This window comes from Pelmatolapia mariae, linkage group LG23 (genome assembly GCF_036321145.2).
Source record: "Pelmatolapia mariae isolate MD_Pm_ZW linkage group LG23, Pm_UMD_F_2, whole genome shotgun sequence".
NCBI lineage: Eukaryota > Metazoa > Chordata > Actinopteri > Cichliformes > Cichlidae > Pelmatolapia > Pelmatolapia mariae.
Window position 1 is genome coordinate 29,258,565 of NC_086246.1, and position 21,445 is coordinate 29,280,009.

Below are 21,445 nucleotides of genomic sequence, written 5' to 3' on the forward strand. Positions count from 1 at the left end.
TATGCTTTTCATACAAGTTTCACACAAGACAGATCCAAACTTTATAAGATTGATATATATCTTTTCCATATGGGTTGGCTCCATCCATCTTCCCATCAACTGTGACTAGCTTCCCTGTCCCTGCTGAAGAGAAGCACCCCCAGAGCGTGATGCTGCCACCACCATATTTGACAGTGGGGATGGTGTGTTCAGAGTGATGTGCAGTGTTAGTTTTCCGCCACACATAGCGTTTTGCATTTTGGCCAAAAAGTCCATTTTGGTCTCATCTGACCAGAGCACCTTCTTCCACATGTTTGCTGTGTCCCCCACATGGCTTGTGGCAAACTGCAAACGGGACTTCTTATGGTTTTCTGTTAACAATGGCTTTCTTCTTGCCACTCTTCCATAAAGGCCAACTTTGTGCAGTGCACGACTAATAGTTGTCCTATGGACAGATTCCCCCACCTGAGCTGTAGATCTCTGCAGCTCGTCCAGAGTCACCATGGGCCTCTTGGCTGCATTTTTTTAGGTTTAGGTGGATGGCCTTGTCTTGGTAGGTTTACAGTTGTGCCATACTCCTTCCATTTCTGAATGATCGCTTGAACAGTGCTCCGTGGGATGTTCAAGGCTTGGGAAATCTTTTTGTAGCCTAAGCCTGCTTTAAATTTCTCAATAACTTTCTCCCTGACCTGTCTGGTGTGTTCTTTGGACTTCATGGTGTTGTTGCTCCCAATATTCTCTTAGACAACCTCTGAGGCCGTCACAGAGCAGCTGTATTTGTACTGACATTAGATTACACACAGGTGCACTCTATTTAGTCATTAGCACTCATCAGGCAATGTCTATGGGCAACTGACTGCACTCAGACCAAAGGGGGCTGAATAATTACGCACACCCCACTTTGCAGTTATTTATTTGTAAAAAATGTTTGGAATCATGTATGATTTTCGTTCCACTTGTCACGTGTACACCACTTTGTATTGGTCTTTCACGTGGAATTCCAATAAAATTGATTCATGTTTGTGGCTGTAATGTGACAAAATGTGGGAAAGTTCAAGCCACTGTAACTAGTGTGTCCGGTAAAGTTTTAGCAGGTAATTCATATCTTAGGTTTTCATATGGACCATGCAAAAATGCGGCACTCAGGACCTTCTCTTCTCACTTTTTCTCCTCAGCCAAAATCCAAAAATCTACAAAATAGTAAGGAAGACTTTGTTTACCTTACTGAATTATGAAGAGTTTGTGAGCCACAACATCTGGGTTTGAACCTTTGTCAAAGACACTCTGAATTTTCAATAATGCCCTTTTGTCGGCCTGGTTGTTTTGTCATGACTAAGGGTTCTGGTTAGTTATGACTCAGGGTTCAGACTCCGAGGATAAAAATAACAAAAGAGATTAAAACAAAAGAGTTTGGAGAAATGATTAAGTCAGGTTCAATGTATTAAAAAGAACATATGTGATGTTTTCAGTTTCGTGCCTCAATTATCAGAGCCTTCAGAAGAAACCAGGTTCTTTGGGAATCTGTTCTGTGCAGCAGCAGAGAGAGAACAACAGACAGGAGAGAAGATACTGGAGCTGTTATTATCAGTGTGCAGCTATCAATCATTCCCTCTAAAACAGAAGTGGTGTGATTTTCTGCTGGATATTATGGAGATCCCTAAAGTTCAAAAGGGGTTGAGTGTCCTTCCATCATTACAGTCAATTTTCAAGTCAACTCCTGCAGTCTGGTCCATAAACCTCTCAGAGAGAAAGACCTCCATCCTCCTGGAAGTGCTGAAACTCCAACCAGAAAAGAAACATTTGAATCTGACAGGCTGCTCACATGAAGAGAGTGAAGTGAGGAGTTTCCTGCAGTGTCTGCCTTATATCTCACAGCTCAGGTAAAGAGTTACATTCATCAGAAATTCTAATTACATTAGAAGTTTCTTGATCTATTTCTGTGTTTCTCTTGGCATATTAAAGTAATGTAGAAAATTCCATACTCCAGTTTAATTTTTGTAAATTAATTTTTTGTTTTAGTTTTCTATCTCAGCAATCAAAATCATCAGAAGAAACCTGGTTCTTTGGGAATCTGTTCAGAGCAGCAGCCGAGAGAGAACAGCAGACAGGACAAACGATACTGCAGCTGTTATTATCAGTGTGCACATATCAAACATTCCCTCTGAGGGAAATATGGTGTGATTTTCTAATGGACCTGTTCTACTATGGGACAAAAACAGGCTTGAGTGTCCTTCCATCATTACAGTCAGTTTTCCAGTCAACTCCACCAGTCTGGTTCATAAACCTCTCAGACAGAAAGACCTCCATCCTCCTGGAAGTGCTGAAACGCCAACCAGAAAAGAAACACTTGGAGCTGACAGGCTGGTCAAATGAAGAGAGTGAATTCAGGAGTTTCCTTCAATGTCTTCCTTATATCTCACAGCTCAGGTAAACTGTTGTCTTTGTGATGGTTTCTAATTGCACTAGAAGTAGCAGCATTTACCATAAGTACATGTCAGTGTAAAAAACAAAACAAAAAAAAACTACCACATTCCACATTGTTTGGACATTATTTCACAAAGTCCTTAAACAACATTTTAATTGTTTTCCTTTTTTGTGTTTAAATTCAGTGTTGTTCCTGAATTATCAAGACCTTCAGAAGAAGTCAGGTTCTTTGGAAATCTGTTCAGAGCAGGAGCAGAGAAAGAACAGCAGACAGGAGAAAAAACACTGGAGTTTTTATTATCAAAGTGCACATACAGAGGATTTCCCTTTACAGAAATCTGGTGTGATTTCCTACTTGACCTGTACTCAACTGAGACTGACATGGCCTTGAATGTATTTCCATCATTACAGTCAGTTTTCCAGTCAGCTCCTGCAGTCTGGTCCATAAACCTCTCAGAGAGAAAGACCTCCATCCTCCTGGAAGTGCTGAAACTCCAACCAGAGAAGAAACAAGTGAAGCTGACAGGCTGCTCACATGAAGAGAGTGAAGTGAGGAGTTTCCTTGAATGTCTGCCTTATATCTCACAGCTCAGGTAAATGGTCTTCATTTGCAGTGGTGGGAATAACTGCATTAAGAGTAACGCTGTTACTTTTGTCAGTGACAAGTAATCTAACTAATTACTATTTCTATCATAACAATGCCCTTACCATTACTAACAAGAAAAGTGCCTTGCGGACACGTTTCTATTTTTCAACACACAGACAGTTGAAGCTGTCTTCAGCTTACCAGGAGCTAGGGTGCAAAACAATGGCAAGAGTACTGCTATGTCAATCCAAGACAACCCTGAATGTCTATTTTTGTGTTAAAAGTGGGGACTTCAAACTATATAGTTGTTTTTAAATTGTGTTGATAGGCCACGTGAAACCAGAGTTCTGATTAAAAAAAATACAAGCATTTTTTTTCTTTAATACTATGGTTATGTTTACTGCGGGAAGAAACAGTAAAAACAGCATTTTCTAAGCAAAGCGCTCGAAAGCACTCTCCACTTGCGAGCAAAAACAAAAACCCCCCACCATTTTTTATTGGTGGAAAAATGTACCATGTAGACCAATCAAAAAATGTCATGGCAACATGGCTTGTGGTTGTTTAGGAAGAGGGGGAAGTTTTACGAATGACGGTGGCGACAGAGCGAAAGAGAGAGCGAGTTTTGAGATGTGAGAGATTTGTGATGTTTACCATGTTTGGAGTGAGTAGTTAGTGTGTTGTGGTGCATTATGTAGTTGGTGTATAGTGTAGTCTATACTTTTGTTTTGTGTGTCAGAACAATGAGGCGACTGCTGAATGTCACAGATGCTGCCATAAAGCCACCAAAGGCAGATTACAGTGTAAATTCTGTCTCCAGATGGAAAGCAGGAGGAGTGATACACCTCCTGCTGTCAGGCCTGCAGGTATCAGGCTTGTGGTGTTCTCCCTTATCTTATACTGGACAAAAATTATATTTTGGAGTGGCACAAATAATTTCTTTGGCATCTTATTTGATGCAGGACACCTTATTGTTCTCTAAATAGTTCGAAATGGTTATTAAAAAAAACACCTTGGCTACATTTTTAGGTAAATAGCTGCGTATAACTTTGCTGTTTTCAAAACTTGTGCATTGGTTTGTTTGTTTTTTTTAAATTTACAATTTATATTGATTTTAAAGTTATGAAAATTATTCGTTAAACATGATTGTGGTTGTTACAGTAAAAAATATAACTTTTTTCTACTCAGATTTTATGTTTTTTTTGTCTGATTTTAGATCAATTGTGTAAATACAGTATGTCAAAATGAAGAAGAATAACTGTAAATTCAGACGTGAGGTTGAGCTGAAAAGAATAATACCAAACAAGGCAAGATAAACAGTTTTTAAAGGGGAAATGCAGAGGCAAAATCAAAAGTAGCAAAAAACAGCCAATTATACCCTGGACCCCAGAGGGTTAAACATTTTTTTTAAAGTAGTTAGTTACATTTCCTGGTATTTAGTTACTGTTATAATAATGTAACTCGGTTACTAACTCAGTCACTTTATTTGAACAAGTAACTCTAACTAATTACTTTTTCAAAGTAACTCGCCCAGTACTTTGTATTTGTATTGATTTCTGTTTCTCATTTATTTAAAACCTTTCTCCATGCAGATTATAATATTAGATCAGAAAAATGATCAAGTGAAAATCAATGTTAAAAAAAAAACCCTGTTGTGTTGGTTTCAGTATCATTCCTCAATTATTTGAACCTTCAGAAGAAATCAGGTTCTTTGGGAATCTGTTCTGTGCAGCAGCAGAGAGAGAACAGCAGACAGGAGAGAAGATACTGGAGCTGTTATTATCTTTGTGCCAAACATTCTACATGGTTGTAGAATATCAGTGTGATTTCCTGCTGGATCTGTACTCCCATGTGAAGGACTATGAAACTAAAACAGGCTCGAGTGTCCTTCAGTTATTACAGTCAGTTTTCCAGTCAACTCCAGCAGTCTGGTCCATAAACCTCTCACGGAGAAAGACCTCCATCCTCCTGGAAGTGCTGAAACTCCAACCAGAGAAGAAACAGGTGAAGCTGACAGGCTGCTCACGTGAAGAGAGTGAATTGAGGAAACTTCTCCAGTGTTTGCCTTATATCTCACAGCTCAGGTAAATGATTGTAATTTTCATAACTGCTGTTCCTCTGGAAGCTGCCTCACCTATCGTAACTCTGCATGATGCACATATTTTTGTATTCAAAAATTCCATTCTACACTTGAAAGAACTGTATTTCTTTTTTTAGAACAGCAATCTCAAATTGTTGTGCTCATAATTTTAGTGTAATTCCTGAGTTATCAGAATCATCGGAAGAAATCCAGTTCCTTGGGAATCTGTTCTGTGCAGCAGCAGAGAGAGAACAGCAGACAGGAGAGAAGATACTGGAGCTGTTATCATCAGTGTGCACATACAGAGGATTTCCTATTAACTTGAAATGGTGTGATTTCCTGCTGGATCTGTACTCCCATGCGAAGGATTATGAGACTAAAACAGGCTTGAGTGTCCTTCCATCATTACAGTCAGTTTTCCAGTCAACTCCTGCAGTCTGGTCCATAAACCTCTCAGAGAGAAAGACCTCCATCCTCCTGGAAGTGCTGAAACTCCAACCAGAGAAGAAACAGGTGGAGCTGACAGGCTGCTCACATGAAGAGAGTGAAGTGAGGAGTTTCCTTCAGTGTCTGCCTTATATCTCACAGCTCAGGTAAATAAACTTTCTCTCATTTTTGTTCTTGTAGCTGCCTCGTCTTTTTTAAGTCTGCATGCATATAGATACTTTCTTTTCTCATAAATTCAGTTCTACAGTCCAAAGAATAGTATTTCTAGTTTATAACAACACTGTCACATTTTTTTCTTGTGATTTCAGCATCTTTTCTCAGTTATTTGAACCTTCAGAAGAAATCAAGTTCTTTGGGAATCTGTTCTGTGCAGCAGCAGAGAGAGAACAGCAGACAGGAGAGAAGATACTGGAGCTGTTATCATCACTGTGCAGATACAAAGGATTTCATCTTATAGAAGTATGGGGTGATTTCCTTATGGATCTGTACTCTTGTAAGCCTAAAATAGGCTTGAGTTTGCTTCCATCTCTACAGTCAGTTTTCCAGTCAGCTCCTGCAGTCTGGTCCATAAACCTCTCAGAGAGAAAGACCTCCATCCTCCTGGAAGTGCTGAAACTCCAACCAGAGAAGAAACAAGTGAAGTTGACAAGGTGGCCAGTTGTAGAGAGTGAAGTCCTGGGCTTCCTTCAATGTCTGCCTTATATCTCACACCTCAGGTACTTTATATGATTAGCTTTTTAAATTGAGTCTTGTGATGTAAATCAGTTTAAGCCAGTCTTAGTTTGTTATATAATTTCCTTACCTACTTAGCTAAAGTGTGTTTGGGCACCAAAGTAACAGAGTACTTTTTATCTCCCATGTCGGGATGAGAAATCTCCTACTTTAAGATTATTAGTAACATGTATGATACTGAGACTTTTTTCAGTTTCCGACTTCAGTAAAGTCATACCCTACATTTGTGTCAAGATCACCAACAACATAAAAGATAGGCATAGCCACTGCAAAATCAGTCACTGATTTGTTCAGTTCCATGATGAAACCTTGAGTCAAAACTTTTTGCAGTCACCAAATTGGTGTTTTTAATTCAGATATATTGAAAGTGGGGTGGAGCTGACTGTGACTTGAAAAATCGTTAATCAATAACCCTAATTTAGAAAACAGATGAGCCAACCCCTGCTCGGTGATAGAAAAAAACAGTTTTAAGGCATTTCTTCATTTGTTTCCGTTTTCACAACTGAAAGCTACATCAGTCTTTTATATATTCTATGGTGAATATTTAGCAGTAAAATTCTCATGTGGAAGCAGTAATCTAGCATATCTTTTTTTTTTTCTTCACTCTTCTACAGCTTTTTACTGTTTTCACAGATGAACTCAAGTAAATATTATTCATTTGTAACAGTATATTAATAACACTTAATAATGTGTGTTTTTTATGCTTTAACTTTCCTTCCAGTTTATCTCCTTCATTGCTATTGTCAAGCCAAACCAAGATTATCTGGGACGATGGAGAGACAGAGAAGCAGCCAGGAGAAAAGATACTGGAGTTATTATCTACAATGTGCAGCTACAAAATGTCCCCTTTTAATGACAGAGACATGGCATATGATGATGATGATGATATGGAATATCAGTGTAATTTCCTGCTGGATCTGTACTCTCATGTGAAGGACTATGAGACTAAAACAGGCTTGAGTGTCCTTCCATCATTACAGTCAGTTTTCCAGTCAGCTCCTGCAGTCTGGTCCATAAACCTCTCAGAGAGAAAGACCTCCATCCTCCTGGAAGTGCTGAAACTCCAACCAGAGAAGAAACAAGTGGAGCTGACAGGCTGCTCACATGAAGAGAGTGAAGTGAGGAGTTTCCTTCAGTGTCTGCCTTATATCTCACAGCTCAGGTAAATGAACTGTACTTTATATGATTAGGTCAACATAAGAAGAGATCTGCTCTGAAACCAGGAAGGTCCTAAATAATTTAAGGACCAAAGCAAATCTGAATATATACCATCACACACAGACACAGAAATCCATACCCACTTTTATGAATTCAGATTCATTACATTTATCCAGAATATGTGAAATAGATTTAAAAGCATCTCCAGAGTCAGAAAGAGATTTTTTAGTAATTGGCAGAGTTGTAGAGGTAATTGTGTTGGATTTGACATAAATATCACTCCTATCTCCTGTACCTACCATATCAATTGTATAGATTTTGTTTCCATCAATTAAAAATAAGTAATCGGCTACAGATTTATTGAGCAATGATTTTGATAGTCATCGGCAATTCATCCTTATATATTGTTAATATATTGTTAATATTTGGTGTTTTATTCTCTAACCCAAATTAAATGACAGGTACAGTTCAACATGCACTGATTAGACACACCGCATGTTGAGAGTCAGTGAAAGTCTAAAAACAATGTTCACCTTCTCTGATGGAAGATAACTTTAAATTATGAGTTTAATTAGAGTATGATTACATAGTTCAGGACACACATAGACAAGATGAAGTCCATCAATAGTGTGACAATGTATTTATGCACTTGAGATCAAATCCTCTTTAAATGTTTCATTTTTTTTATTATTCCAGTGTTGTTCCTAGGAGGTCAGATGAAGAAATCACGTTCTTTGGGAATCTGTTCTGTGCAGCAGCAGAAAGAGAGCAGCAGACAGGAGAGAAGATATTGAAGCTGTTGTCATCAGTGTGCACATACAGAGGATTTCCTCTTACAGAAATATGGTGTGATTTCTTACTTGACCTGTACTCCAGTGACTTTGAAATGGCCTTGAGTTTGCTTCCATCATTACAGTCAATTTTCCAGTCAGCTTCAGCAGTCTGGTCCATAAACCTCTCAGAGAGAAAGACCTCCATCCTCCTGGAAGTGCTGAAACTCCAACCAGAGAAGAAACAAGTGAAGCTGACAGGCTGCTCACATGAAGAGAGTGAAGCAAAATGGTTCCTTCAGTGTCTGCCTTATATCTCACAGCTCAGGTAACTGAATTGTACTTTACATGATTAACCCTCTCACGCATAGTGGTCACTACAGTGGACAGCTATTCAAAGGCTGTTTTCTTGTATTTGTGTCAGTGTTGATGGTATACTTGCACATAAACCACTATGTTGGACACTGATGTTTCACTCCATATCCTGCCACCCACTGATCGTTTAATGTTACTATAGATGTATGACGGGTTTCTAGCGCAAAAAGGATGTAAACACGAAGAGCGGACCCGCCAACGCATCAAAATCAGTGAGCTGTCGGCTTTCAGCCCCGACGGCATGTCCGTGTACGTGTCATCTGGTGAGAAAGCCGACATCTCACTGATTCTGACGCGTCGTCGGGTCCGCGCTCTGTGTTTACGTCTTTGTGCAGAATCCGTGTACCTGCTCTTATTTACTGTTTTAGCTGTTTGGTGATTGTCAAAATTTTGTGAGGTTTAACCTGAAATTCTGGCGTTTTGGGCCCGACGCTGTATTGGAAGCAGAGTCTGGGGACAAGGAGGATTGTTTACCCATCACTTTTTGGGTACCTGAAATGCGTATGCGTCAACCGCGCATGCAGCCTGTTACAGTTGTTCCTGCTTTTTGTCTTTAGTTCACTTATTTCTTTGTACAAAAGTTCATTAGGTATTAATAACATATTCTTATTCTGATTCTGAAGTAGTCAAAAAGCTCCAATGGCTATGCTACTGGGGTGGATGAAGTTCACCCTAAGTTCCTAAAGTTCTGGATGTTGTAGGGCTGTCTTGGTTGACATGTCTCTGCAATGTCACACGGGAGTCAGTGCCTCTATTGGCAGACCAGGGTGGTGATCACCCTTCTCAAGAAGGGGAACTGAAGCGTGGGCTTCAATTTCAGAAGGATCACACTTCTTAGATCCCTAGGAACATCTATGCTAGGGTGCTGGTGAAGAGAATGTGTTAGTCAAACCTCAGATCTAGGAGGAGTTATGTGGTTTCTGTCCTGGTTGTAGAATGTTAGACCAGCTCTTTATCCTCTTGAGGTTTGTATGAGAGAGCATGGGACTTTGCCCAAACAGTTTGTTTGTTTTTTGTGGACTTTGTGGAAAAGGCAATTAACCACAAACCTGGGCGCATCAAGTGGGCGGTGCTCCAGCAGTACAGGATGACTGACTGACTGCTTCATGTCATTCAGTCCCATTCTATCCTGATGAGCCTAGGATCATCTCTGTTCCTTGCAGATCAGCTGGTGATCTTTGCCTCATCAGTTGGTAACCTCCAGTTTGTACTAGGGTGCTTTGCAGCTGAGTATGAAGCACCTCCCAATCTAAGACTGTGGTCCTTAGCTGGAAAGGGTATAGTGCTCACTCCAGGTCAGGTACAAGTTGTTGCCCCAAGTGGAGGATTTTTAGTAGTATTTCAAGTAAGTATTTCAAGGTTCTTGTTCACAAGTCAGGGGACAGTGGAGCGGGAGATTGTGATGCCACTGTGTCTGCAGTGATGTGCATGCTGTTCCAGCCTGTTGTAATAAAGAAGAAGGTATAAAAGAGAGCCCTCATTTGAAACAGTATGAACAGCTCATTGACTGTATTTTAAAACTGACCCCAAAGCTGGCTTCAAAAATATAAGAAACACATTTTAAATACATTAAGTATTGTAAAAGTACAACAGGGAAAGTTTATTTACCCAATTTGGCAGCTCTGCAAAGAGATTTCACTCACTCAGGATGCTCAGTTGATCTTTGCCCAGTTCATCTACTGTTCAGTTCAGTTTAATTTATAGAGCACCAAATTACACCAACAGTTTAATAAGGAGAGGTCATTAAAAAGAATGAACATGGTTTATTGATGAACAGAATATAGATAGGTGTTTGATGGTTAGTCTCTGATGGCCCTAATCCCTAAAGAAATTATGTGGGTTACAGTTACAGTTGCTCCAAGACAGTAACAGTGTCATGATTCGGCTGTGCAGCAGGCAGGAGAGGATCCAAATGCAAACTCACAGAGACGAAAATAAACTCAAAAACACAGCTTTATTAGCTGGCGTGGAGGTGATACAAAGACAACGAAACTAAACTGGGATTCTGTAACCTAGAGAAACACAGTGAGAGACACAGGATTGAGGGAGACGCTGACATAAATACACAGAAGGATAACGAGGGAAGTGCGAACACACGGGGAACACAGCTGATACGAATTAACAAGACGCCACAGGGGAACTACACCAAACATGAAAACATGGGACTTTCACAATAAAACAGGAAATGGTGGAATATTACACAGGAGTCTGGGAAAGGCAGACAAGAGTGAGCCAGGGGACACGAGGGAGGATGAGAGGGGGGACGGGAGAGAGACATGACACGAAGGGAGACAAAACAACATAACATAACATGGGGGCTGGGAGGACACAACACTCAGGAAAACGAGAAGGTCTAAGGAGACCTTTTAATTGTAAAGTGTCGCCCATTCTATCTACCAAGAGAGTTTTCCTCAATACTTGTTATAGCAGTGTATCTTCCAGCAAATGCTAATGCTAACATGGCACTAGCAGAGCTGTCAACAAGATCCAGACTGCGCACCCGGAAGCTTTTTTTGTTGTAGCCGGCGACTTCAACCACGCAACAATCAACACGTGAACTTTCCAACCCAACGGGAGAACTGCCTGGATAAAGTTTCTACCAATGTGCACTCCAGGACTGTTTCGGGTGCACAGACTGGAACATGTTGAAAGAGGGAGCCACCCAAAATGTCTTCCTGGACCTGGACGAGTTCACTGAATCGGTGACTTGCTACATCAGTAAGTGCACAGATGATGTAACGGTCTCCAGAAACATCACCACGAGAGCCAATGATTCACTGCAGCGGTTCACTGCAGCGGTACGTGCATGTCTGAGAAGGAGAGATGCTGCTTTCCGGTCTGGAGATAAAACAGCTCTCAGAACAGCCAGAGCCAACCTCTCTCGCGCCAACAAGCAAAGCGTGCACATACACAAAAGATCCAGAGCCATTTTCACAACACAAAAGACTCTCGCAGTTTATAGCAGGGCATTCAGGCAGCTGTGATGGAGATACCACACTTCCTGAATAGCTGAAGTTCTACACACCGTTTGATGCACTGAACAACGCACAAGCGAAGAAAGCCATGCCCCCCACCACTGACCAGATCATTTCTCTGCCTGCAGCCAACGTGAGGAGAACTTTCACCAAGATCAACCCACTGAAAGCTACTGGACCAGACAATATTCCAGGTCGCGTGCTGAGAGACTGCGCTGATCAGCTGGCCCATGTCTTCACAGTCATTTTCAACTCATCGCTGAGCCAGATGATTGTCCCAGCATGTTTCAAGTCCACCACCATCATCCCAGAGCCAAAGAAATCCTCAGTATCCTGCCTGAATGACTACCGTCCCATCACACTGATCCCCATCATCATGAAGAGCTTCAAGGGACTTGTCATGGCACATGTGAAGAGCAAACTCAAACTTTCTCACCTGGACAAGAAAGACGCTTATGTCAGAATGCTGTTCATAGACTTTAGCTCAGCATTCAACACCATTATCCCCCAAAAACTATTTGACAAACTCAGCAAGTTGGTACTGAGCACCTCTCTCTGCAACTGGATACTAGATTTCCTGTCAGAGAATGTGGACAAAACCAAGGAGATGATCATTGACTTCAGGAAGACTCGCTCCACCACCACCGTTAACAGCATCAGTTCCTGGGAGTTCACATCTCAGACGACCTCATCTGGACCACCAACATCACCTCCATCACCAAAAAAGGCCCAGCAGCATCTCCACTTCCTGATATGCCTGAAGTGGGCCAATTTTCCTCTTCCCACCCTCACTGTGTTCTACAGGAGCACCATAGAGAGTGTCCTGACCAGCTGCATCTCCATGTGGTTCGGCAACAGCAAAGTCGGCGATCTCAGCCAGCTACAACGGATCATTAAAGCAGCTGCTAAGATCATTGGAACATCTCTCCCTCTGCTACAGGACATCTTCCACAAGCGCTGCATCAGTAAAGCCTCATGCATCGTGCTTGACCCCACACGTGGACTCTTTCTTCTCCTTCCATCCGGCAGATGCTATCGCAGCATCTGCGAAATAGCTTTTTCCCACAAGCCATCAGGCTCTTGAACTCACTACCGGCTCTCCCACTCCCACCCACCACATGGACCCACACAAAGTCCGAGTCTGTTAACAGACTCTATTGCACTCTACATACCACTGCCTTTGTAATGCAGATGCTGCTCTATGGCCAATCCTTACTCTCAAGAATTCTGCTCCTGTTCACATAAGCTGCTACACTGGTCATTTTAAATCACTTCAAGGTCACTTACAGCATCAAACTGTAAATTTTAAATTGTTATTGACCCCTTCTTTGTATCATGGACAACCCCTCCCACCCCATGCACGCCTCCATGATGGGCCATCGGAGCACACGCAGCAAAACACTCATTTTGGTCAGTTCTGTGGCAGAACTGACCGCCACAGAAAATCCTTTGTGCCGGTGGCAATAAAACTGTACAATTCTTCCTCACTCTGTAGGTGATTTCCTGAGGATTAATAACAAAGCTATTCTGTTCCCATTCAGACCGTGCAATATCACCCAACAGTTTTTCATTGAATGTTTGTTTCATCTCCCCATCATATGCTGCTACTCTTTTATCCATTTGCACAATACTATGTCACTTTTAGAATCACCTGCACTGATAGCTAAGCTATTTATTTTTCAGGATATAGTTATATTGCATTATATAGTTATATTTGATATTATATTTTGCACTATCCTATCTACTGTATATTACTGTATACTTGTATTCTATTGTAAATATTGTATATCTTATTACTCTGTCTCTCTTGCTGCATTGAGCATGTGTATGACAAAAGAATTTCCCTCGGGATAAATAAAGTTCTTCTTATCTTATTTTTACCCCTAATCCTAAAGTTGATGTAGGATTAGGGGTAATCCTACATCAACTTAATGTAATTAGAGCCTCATTGTCTCGTCTCTCTATATACTGTACTGTATATAGCAGAGATGACAATAAAGTTTAGTTTGACTTTGACTTGATAAACATAGATGGGAAACATGGAATGACACACACAGGGAAGTGAAAATGGGCACAGAAAAGGGAGATAAGGCACAAGGACTAACACACCTAAACTGTCATAATTGGGCTGTGTGCAGGCAGAGAGGACCCAGATGCAGACTCATGGAAATGGGACTTAAACTAAAAAAACAACAACAAAAAAACCAGCTTTATTTGCATAAAGGGGAAATAAACAATACAAAACTAAACTGGGAAACATAATGAACTGAACACTAGGGAAAAGACACTGAGAATCACACACAGCCATGAGGGAGATCACGACACGGGACTGAGGGAGACGCTGACATAAATACACAGAAGGATAACGAGTAAATGAGAACACAGGAGGAACACAGCTGACACGAATAACCATAACGAGACAGGGGATGCAAAAGTAAACATAACATGAGATTAAATACCTTCAAAGTAAGAGGAGCAAAACAACACATGGCACACAGAGACAGGAGACTACCAAAATAAAACAAGAAGTAAAGGGAACACACGCACAGAGATGCAGACAGACAGAGAACATGACGGGGGAAACATGGATAACATGCCAGGCAGGGGGGAACAGAATGAAACATGATGGAAGCAAGACACAAAGACTTACAACAAAGTTAAACACATCCACCCAGATGGAGACACAGAGGGCAAAGACACAAGGGGAAGTCTAATAAATAAATCTAAACCACCTAGGTATTATAGAATGACTCCAGACTAACTTAGTGGACTTAAACATGAAAAAGAATACAAAATGACAAAAATGCAAAAAAACGTAAAACACTGGGTCTATTTGTACTACTGGGTCAAATGACCCAGGACCATGACATAAACACATAGACACAGAAGGGGACACAGAGGGCAAAGATACAAGGGGAGCCTAAATGTACAAAGGTTAACATAGTATAAACTCAGGATTACCACTAAGAATAATAAACCATAACACAAAAGGTCATAAAAACACAAGAAACACAAAATGCTGGGTCAAAAGGACCCAGAACCGTGAAAAACAGTAACAGACTAAACTATTTAAATAATACAATATTTTACAGAGTTTACAAATTCCAGAAATAGCAAGAATATATACAAATTACTCAATTATAAATATCAAGAATATTGACAATATTACAGAGGTGAGAATATATATGATTGTCAGTTGAGTCCAACCTGTGAACTTTGTTCGAGGAGTTGTACAGGGAGATGGCCACGGGCAGGAATGATTTCCTGTGTTGTTCAGTGGTGCTTTTTTGCAATCTCAGTCTCTCACTGAATGTGCTCCTGTGACTAGCCAGCACGTTATTGTATTAGGTGGGAGGTATTATCCAGCATTGTCCTTATCTTGGACGACATCCACCTCTCAGACACCACCTTAAGAGAGTCCAGCTCCATCTCCATAACATTACTGGCCTTGCGGATCAGTGTATTTAGTCTGTTGGTATCTGCGACCCTCAACCTGCTACCCCAGCATGCAACACCATAGAGGATGGCACTGGCCACAACAGACTCAGAGAAAATTCGAAGCATTGTCTGACAGATGTTGAAAGACCTCAGCCGCCTTAGAAAATAGAGATCACTCTGGCCCTTCCTGTAAACTGTGGTGTTTTTTACCCAGTCCAGTTTATTGTCTATAGGTACTCCAAGGTATTTATAGTTCTCCACAATGTCCATATTGACCACCTGGATTGAAACAGGGGTCAAGGTTTTCCTGGTCTTCCTAATGTCCACATTCAATTCTTTGGTCTTTGCCACTATGATCTGCTGATGATTCTGCTTGCACCATCTGACTATATGCTGCCGGCAGCACCTGGGAGCCAACAGATGTGAGATCATAGATCTTCCTTATTGAACTTATGCGTAAGCTTTATTTGCATCGAGGCAACTTAAAGTAGCACTTAAAGACCCTACAATAATAGAGAGAAAACACCAATAATCAAAAAAGATCCAGTGAGGAAAAACTCTTTTAAACAAAAGAAACCCCCAACAGAAACGGGCACAGAGAGGGGCAGCAATCTGTCACAAGTGGTTGGGGATGAGGGGAGGGAGACTGGACAAAAGACACACTGCAGAACAGATCTACTATAGTTTACGAATAACTAATGATTAAATGCAAAGTGGTGTATAAACTCACAGAGTTGAAGGAGGTGAATTAAGAAGAAATGCTCAGTGCATCATGGGAAGCCCCCAGAAGTCTAGGCTTATTGCACTGTAACCAAGGGAGGGTTCTGGGTCACCTGATCCACCCCTAACTATACGCTTTATCAAAAAGGAACGTTTAAGCCTAATCTTAAAAATAGAGAGGGTGTCTGTCTCCCAAATCCAAACTGCAAGCTGGTTCTACAGAATAGGGGCCTGAAAGCTAAAGGCTCTGCCTCCCATTCCACTTTTAAATACTCTAGGAACCACAAGTAAGCCCGCAATCTGAGAGCGAAGTGTTCTATAGGTGTGGTATGGTACTATGAGGTCTTTAAGATAAGATGAAGTGTGATTATTCAAGACCTTGTATGTGAGAAGGGTTTTAAATGCCAATCAATTGTTCTTGATTGGCTCCCTGTTAAATCTATAATTTAACAGGAAGCCAATCAAGAACAATTGATGGACATTTGGTTGTAATAGTTACAACCAATAAAGACAAGCAAATATCACTTTGAGACAGGGTGTTTCTAATTTTAGAGATATTGTACAAATGCAAGAACGCATTCATGCTTATTTGTTTAATATGTATGTTGAAGGATATATCCTGGTCAAAAATGACTCAAAGATTCCTCACTTTGACAAGGTAATGCCATCCAGAGTAAGAAGGTTAGGCAAGGTAAGGTTAGACGTTTCTATGATTTTCAGAGCAGAGTACAAATTCAATTTTGTCTGCATTTAGAAGCAGGAAATTAGAGGTTGTCGAAGCCTTTTGTCACAAAGCGACTGTGTGCAAAAAGTTAAGGACCCAGACTCAAACTCAAAAGAACACAGCTTTATTGCTGAAACAAGGAAAATAATACTAGCTACACTGGGATATTCCAATAAGAATTCGCACAGGGAAACACACGGAGCCACACAGCCATGAGGGAGATCGCGACACAGGACTGAGGGAGACACAGACATAAATACACAGATGGATAATGAGGGAAGTGAGGACACATGGGGAACCCAGCTAACACAAATTAACATGATGCCACAGGGAAAGCAAAGCAAGATACACGGAACATGGAAACACGAGACTTTCACAATAAAACAGGAAACTGGGGAACATGACACAAGAGGGAAGGAGAGGCAGACGAGAGGAAGTGAGGGAACACAAAGGAGCACAAGGGAGAGATAGAGGAGGCAAGTGAGACATGGCGGACTGGGGCAACATGGACAAACATGGAATAAACCACAAGGAGGGGAAACACAGCACAAGAACACACATAAGCACAAACACAGACACACTGAGGAAGACAGAGGGCAAAGACACGAGGGGAGATGCAATGAACAAAAAGAACGACCAATAGAATAACTCTAGACTAACACAGAGGACTTAAACATAAATAATAATATCAAATAACAAAAACATAGAAAGACTCAAACCGACCGAGGACCGTTACACCTTTAAGACATTCCTGTTTAAGAAATTGGTGTGCGCCATCTGGCTTCAAGGATAAATAAACCTGGGTGTCATCTGCATAGCAATAAAAATGTATGCTATGCTTCTAATAATACTGCATAATGGAAACGACAATGAATTGTGCCACGGGCAGCCAGCACCCACCACCACAAGCCCCGCAGGCCCCATGTTAATGGCCTCCTTGACTCCCAGCTTAAATACGCATTCCTCTCTGTCCAGGATGTGTACATGCTCATAATTGAAAGAGTGGCTGTTGACCTATGGGTGTAAATAGACTGTGGGGTCCTGCCCTGATGGGTTGTCTTCTGTGTTGTGCCATCCTCTTAGTCTGAGGTTTTGTTTTGTTTTTTCTCTGATGTAGAAATCACAGCAAATCACAGCATACACTATATTACTTTGTGCCAAGGGACTGGATCCCTGGGGTTGACAATTTTTCTGCAGTCAGTTGAGACTGACAAAGTCACTTGGATGAGCAATGAAATATTTCTCCGACTGAACACTACATGCAAATGAGCAGATTTTTGGGGATTTCCTTAAGTGGTTGATTGAGCATGCATGAAGAGACTACGGTCAACAGTGTCAAATGCTACACTGAGGTTGTGCCGTTATGGGTGCATGTCTGATGCAACAGCGTTAACACCTTTCTTATATCACCACTCTGAAGACTGATGAATGTTGTCAACAGGTTTACTGAAATTCAAAAGGGTGAAACTGAAAACAAGACAAACAATACAGTCATGATATACATATGTGCAGCATAATCTGCATTTATATATCACATTGCGACTACATAGCGTATGTCATATGTAAACTTGTACTATGGATGCTATCCCAGATGACCTCCAAAATCGTGGGTAGCTAGCATAACAAAGGGACTAATTTTACAGCCAAATACTGCATTAGCAGGCAACATATTGCACTGGCAATGCACTAAGTTAGAACTTATACTTTCAGTACATACCGGCGATACAACCATAAACAGAAGATGTAGACAGTATTTTCTCCAAAAAGACACCATAAACTGCGTGCTGATATGTTTCCTTTCTTTTTGCTCACTTGCTTCGCTTGACTGAGACGACTTCCTGTTCAATAAAGTTTTTTCAAAATAAAGCCGTTTCTAAAATGCATTACTTGGAGCAACCACAGAGGGTGCTGTAAACACATAGTGAATAACAAACTGACTCAAAAATGATATTTTAGTGACACAACAACATTTTACAACTTTAGTGATAACAGAACAGACTTGTTGCAAAAGGTGTAGCTTTTTCTGTACTATGAGGAATTTAGAATCCTGACTTAAACTTTTCAAATAAACCATTCCTCTACAGATCATTAGTCAGTTTGTTTTAGAGCCTCTTTTTAAGAATTCTTGAGAGAGCCGGAAAAATTGAAGCAATGATTTAATTGCTGGTGGTACGGTGGTTAGCACTGTTGCCTCACAGCATGAAGGTCCTGAGTTCAATTACACACCGTGTTTGTGTGGGTTCTCTCTGGTTACTCCGGCTTCCTCCCACAGTCTAAAGCCATGCAGTTAGTGGGGATAGGTTAATTGGAAACTCTAAATTGCCTGCAGGTGTGCGTGTGAATGGTTGTCTGTGACCTATAGGACAGACATGGAGTAGTATGTGGTTGTGTTTATGCAATAAAGATTAAATCATCACTAAATTTTTCTTTTCTCTCTCTTTTAAAATTGTTGCAGTGTTCATCCTGAGTGGTCAGAAGGAATCACATTTTTTGGAAATCTTTTCTGTGCAGCAGCTGAAAGAAGACAGCAGACAGGAGAGAAGATACTGGAGCTGTCATCAGTTTGCAGATATGAGACGTTTCCTTTTAATGAGAGATACGTGGCTGATAACAGAGAAAATGAATTCCAGTGTGACTTTCTGCTAGATCTGTACTCCCATGTGAAGGACTGTGAGACTACAACAGGCTTGAGTGTCATTCCATCACTACAGTCAGTTTTCCAGTCAGCTCCTGCAGTCTGGTTCATAAACCTCTCAGAGAGAAAGACCTCCATCCTCCTGGAAGTGCTGAAACTCCAACCAGAGAAGAAACAAGTGGAGCTGACAGGCTGCTCACATGAAGAGAGTGAAGTGAGGAGTTTCCTGCAGTGTCTGCCCTACATCTCACAGCTTAGGTAAACATGTTTTACTTTACATGATCAGCTGGTTATATGGGCTGTTGTAAACTAAATTAAATTCATCTTAGACAGTATGTGCAACAAAAGTATACCTATTTTTTAAGATAAAAGAAATGTTCTCGGTTTATCTTTCTACAGACAACCCCAAGTCCCTAAAATTGGAATTAAATGTAAATAAAATATGTATATAAACAGGATGCATTTTTTTGGAAATATCATTATCCCAGATTTGATTCACAGTAGAACACAGAGGACATGAAGTGTTTAAAATGAGATATTTTACTATTTCATGATTATCGCTAGGTAGAGTCCCTTCTTCTTTAAACAACATTTCATAAATGTCTGGGAACTGAGCAGATTATTTGCTGGACTGGTAGGACAGAAATAATGTCCTACTCTTGTCTGACATAGGATTCTGGCTTATCAATAGTCCTGAGTCTTCTTTATCCTATTTTTCATTTCACGATTCAGCAAATGCTGTAAGTTGGTTACAGGTCTGGATTGCAAACATGCAACTTTGGCACCCAAACTCATCTATTATGAAGCAATTCTGTTGTAATAGCTGCAGTATGCAGTTTGGAACGGTTTTGCTGAAATTTGTAAGGCCTTCCCTGAAAGTGACATTTTGGAAATAATGGGCAAATCTCTACCCATCTTTAAACTCTGCCTCTGTAAGATGGTCTTAATTCCAAAATAGCAAAAGTTCACTCAGAATGTAATGTAATGTAATGTAAGGTCTGTTTTGTCCTGTTTTACTCTTCTAGAGCTTTTTTACAGTCTCAACCAGAACGTGGCTAAACATGACTAAACATTATTCAGTGTATCTGTCATTGTACAGTACATCTTTCATTGTGCATATCACATTAAGATGAAATTTTCAATTTTCCTTCCAGTTTTTCGCCTTCATTTTCACTACCAAGTCAAACCATGCGAAAAGAAGGAGAATCAGAGAAGCAGCCAGAAGAGAAGATACTGGAGCTGTTATTATCAGTGTGCAGTTTTAAAACATTCCCTTTTAATGACAGAGACATAGCTGATGATGATGATAGGGAATATCAGTGTAAATTCTTCCTGGATCTGTGCTCTCATGTGAAGGACTGTGAGACTAAAACAGGCTTGAGTGTCCTTCCATCATTACAGTCAGTTTTCCAGTCAACTCCTGCAGTCTGGTCCATAAACCTCTCAGAGAGAAAGACCTCCATCCTCCTGGAAGTGCTGAAACTCCAACCAGAGAAGAAACAAGTGGAGCTGACAGGCTGCTCACATGAAGAGAGTGAAGTGAGGAGTTTCCTGCAGTGTCTGCCTTATATCTCACAGCTCAGGTAAATGAATTGTACTTTAATAACTTTATAAGAAAAAATAGACTCTGAAAACTTCTAAAGATATTTGAATTCCATGGATTCTGGCATCATTCAAATATTATGACTCTTCTCTTATTTTTGTCATATTTGTATAGTTTATAGTTATACAAATACCACGTAAAAACTCAGAAGCACGTACAAACTCCAAAGCACGTACAAACTCCAAAGCATGTACAAACTCCAAAGCACGTACAAACTCCAAAGCATGTACAAACTCCAAAACACATTTCTAGCGTTAACTGAACTTCCAAAACAGAGCTACCTAGATCACTTAAATTACACAATTGAAAGCATATGTGTATGGTTTGTATATTTATACACAAGCACTCATATATATTCAAATAATTAAAAAAAATGTTCATTTACCTGTTACTACCACACACCAAATCTGGTTGTTGGTACTTCCTGGCTTGTGTAGCCACTAGGTAACAAAAGCTCAACACTGCGCCTAGCATCCTGGAGCACGTCTGTTGTGTTTTGTACGTGTTTTGGAGTTTGTACGTGCTTCGGAGTTTTTACGTGTTTTGGAGTTTGTATGTGCTTTGTCTCTAGCGGCCACCGTAAATATATTTTTATTTATTCACTCCACATAAAATGTAATAAATAAATCATATAATACAAAAACCAACTATTTACATTTCAACTTTTAACTATTTAAATTTTCGCTTTTTCCTTTTAGACAAATTTAAAGTGAAACAACACAAAACACTGCAAACCACAACACAATTAAATATAAATTAAAATATGAAAACAAAAAGAAGATGCACATTCTCTGTCATATGG

The 21,445-nt window shown here is 40.4% G+C and overlaps 1 protein-coding gene across 1 annotated transcript; it reads left to right on the forward strand.

Moving 5' to 3' along the window:
• Positions 1-2,725: 2,725 nt before the first annotated feature.
• LOC134621210 (uncharacterized) lies at positions 2,726-20,627 on the forward strand. Its single transcript, XM_063467642.1, has 8 exons — positions 2,726-2,996; positions 4,654-5,070; positions 5,240-5,659; positions 5,822-6,229; positions 6,967-7,407; positions 8,100-8,501; positions 18,861-19,298; positions 20,195-20,627. The coding sequence occupies exons 1-8, from the start codon at positions 2,785-2,787 to the stop codon at positions 20,625-20,627; spliced, it is 3,171 nt and encodes a 1,056-aa protein (XP_063323712.1). The 5' UTR covers positions 2,726-2,784.
• Positions 20,628-21,445: the final 818 nt, after the last annotated feature.

Coding starts and splice junctions, on each gene's coding strand:
- LOC134621210 (XM_063467642.1), top strand. CDS start 2,785: ATGGCCTTGAATGTATTTCCATCATTACAGTCAGTTTTCCAGTCAGCT. Junction 5,071..5,239: donor CCTTATATCTCACAGCTCAG/GTAAATGATTGT, acceptor TCATAATTTTAG/TGTAATTCCTGAGTTATCAG. Junction 7,408..8,099: donor CCTTATATCTCACAGCTCAG/GTAAATGAACTG, acceptor TTATTATTCCAG/TGTTGTTCCTAGGAGGTCAG.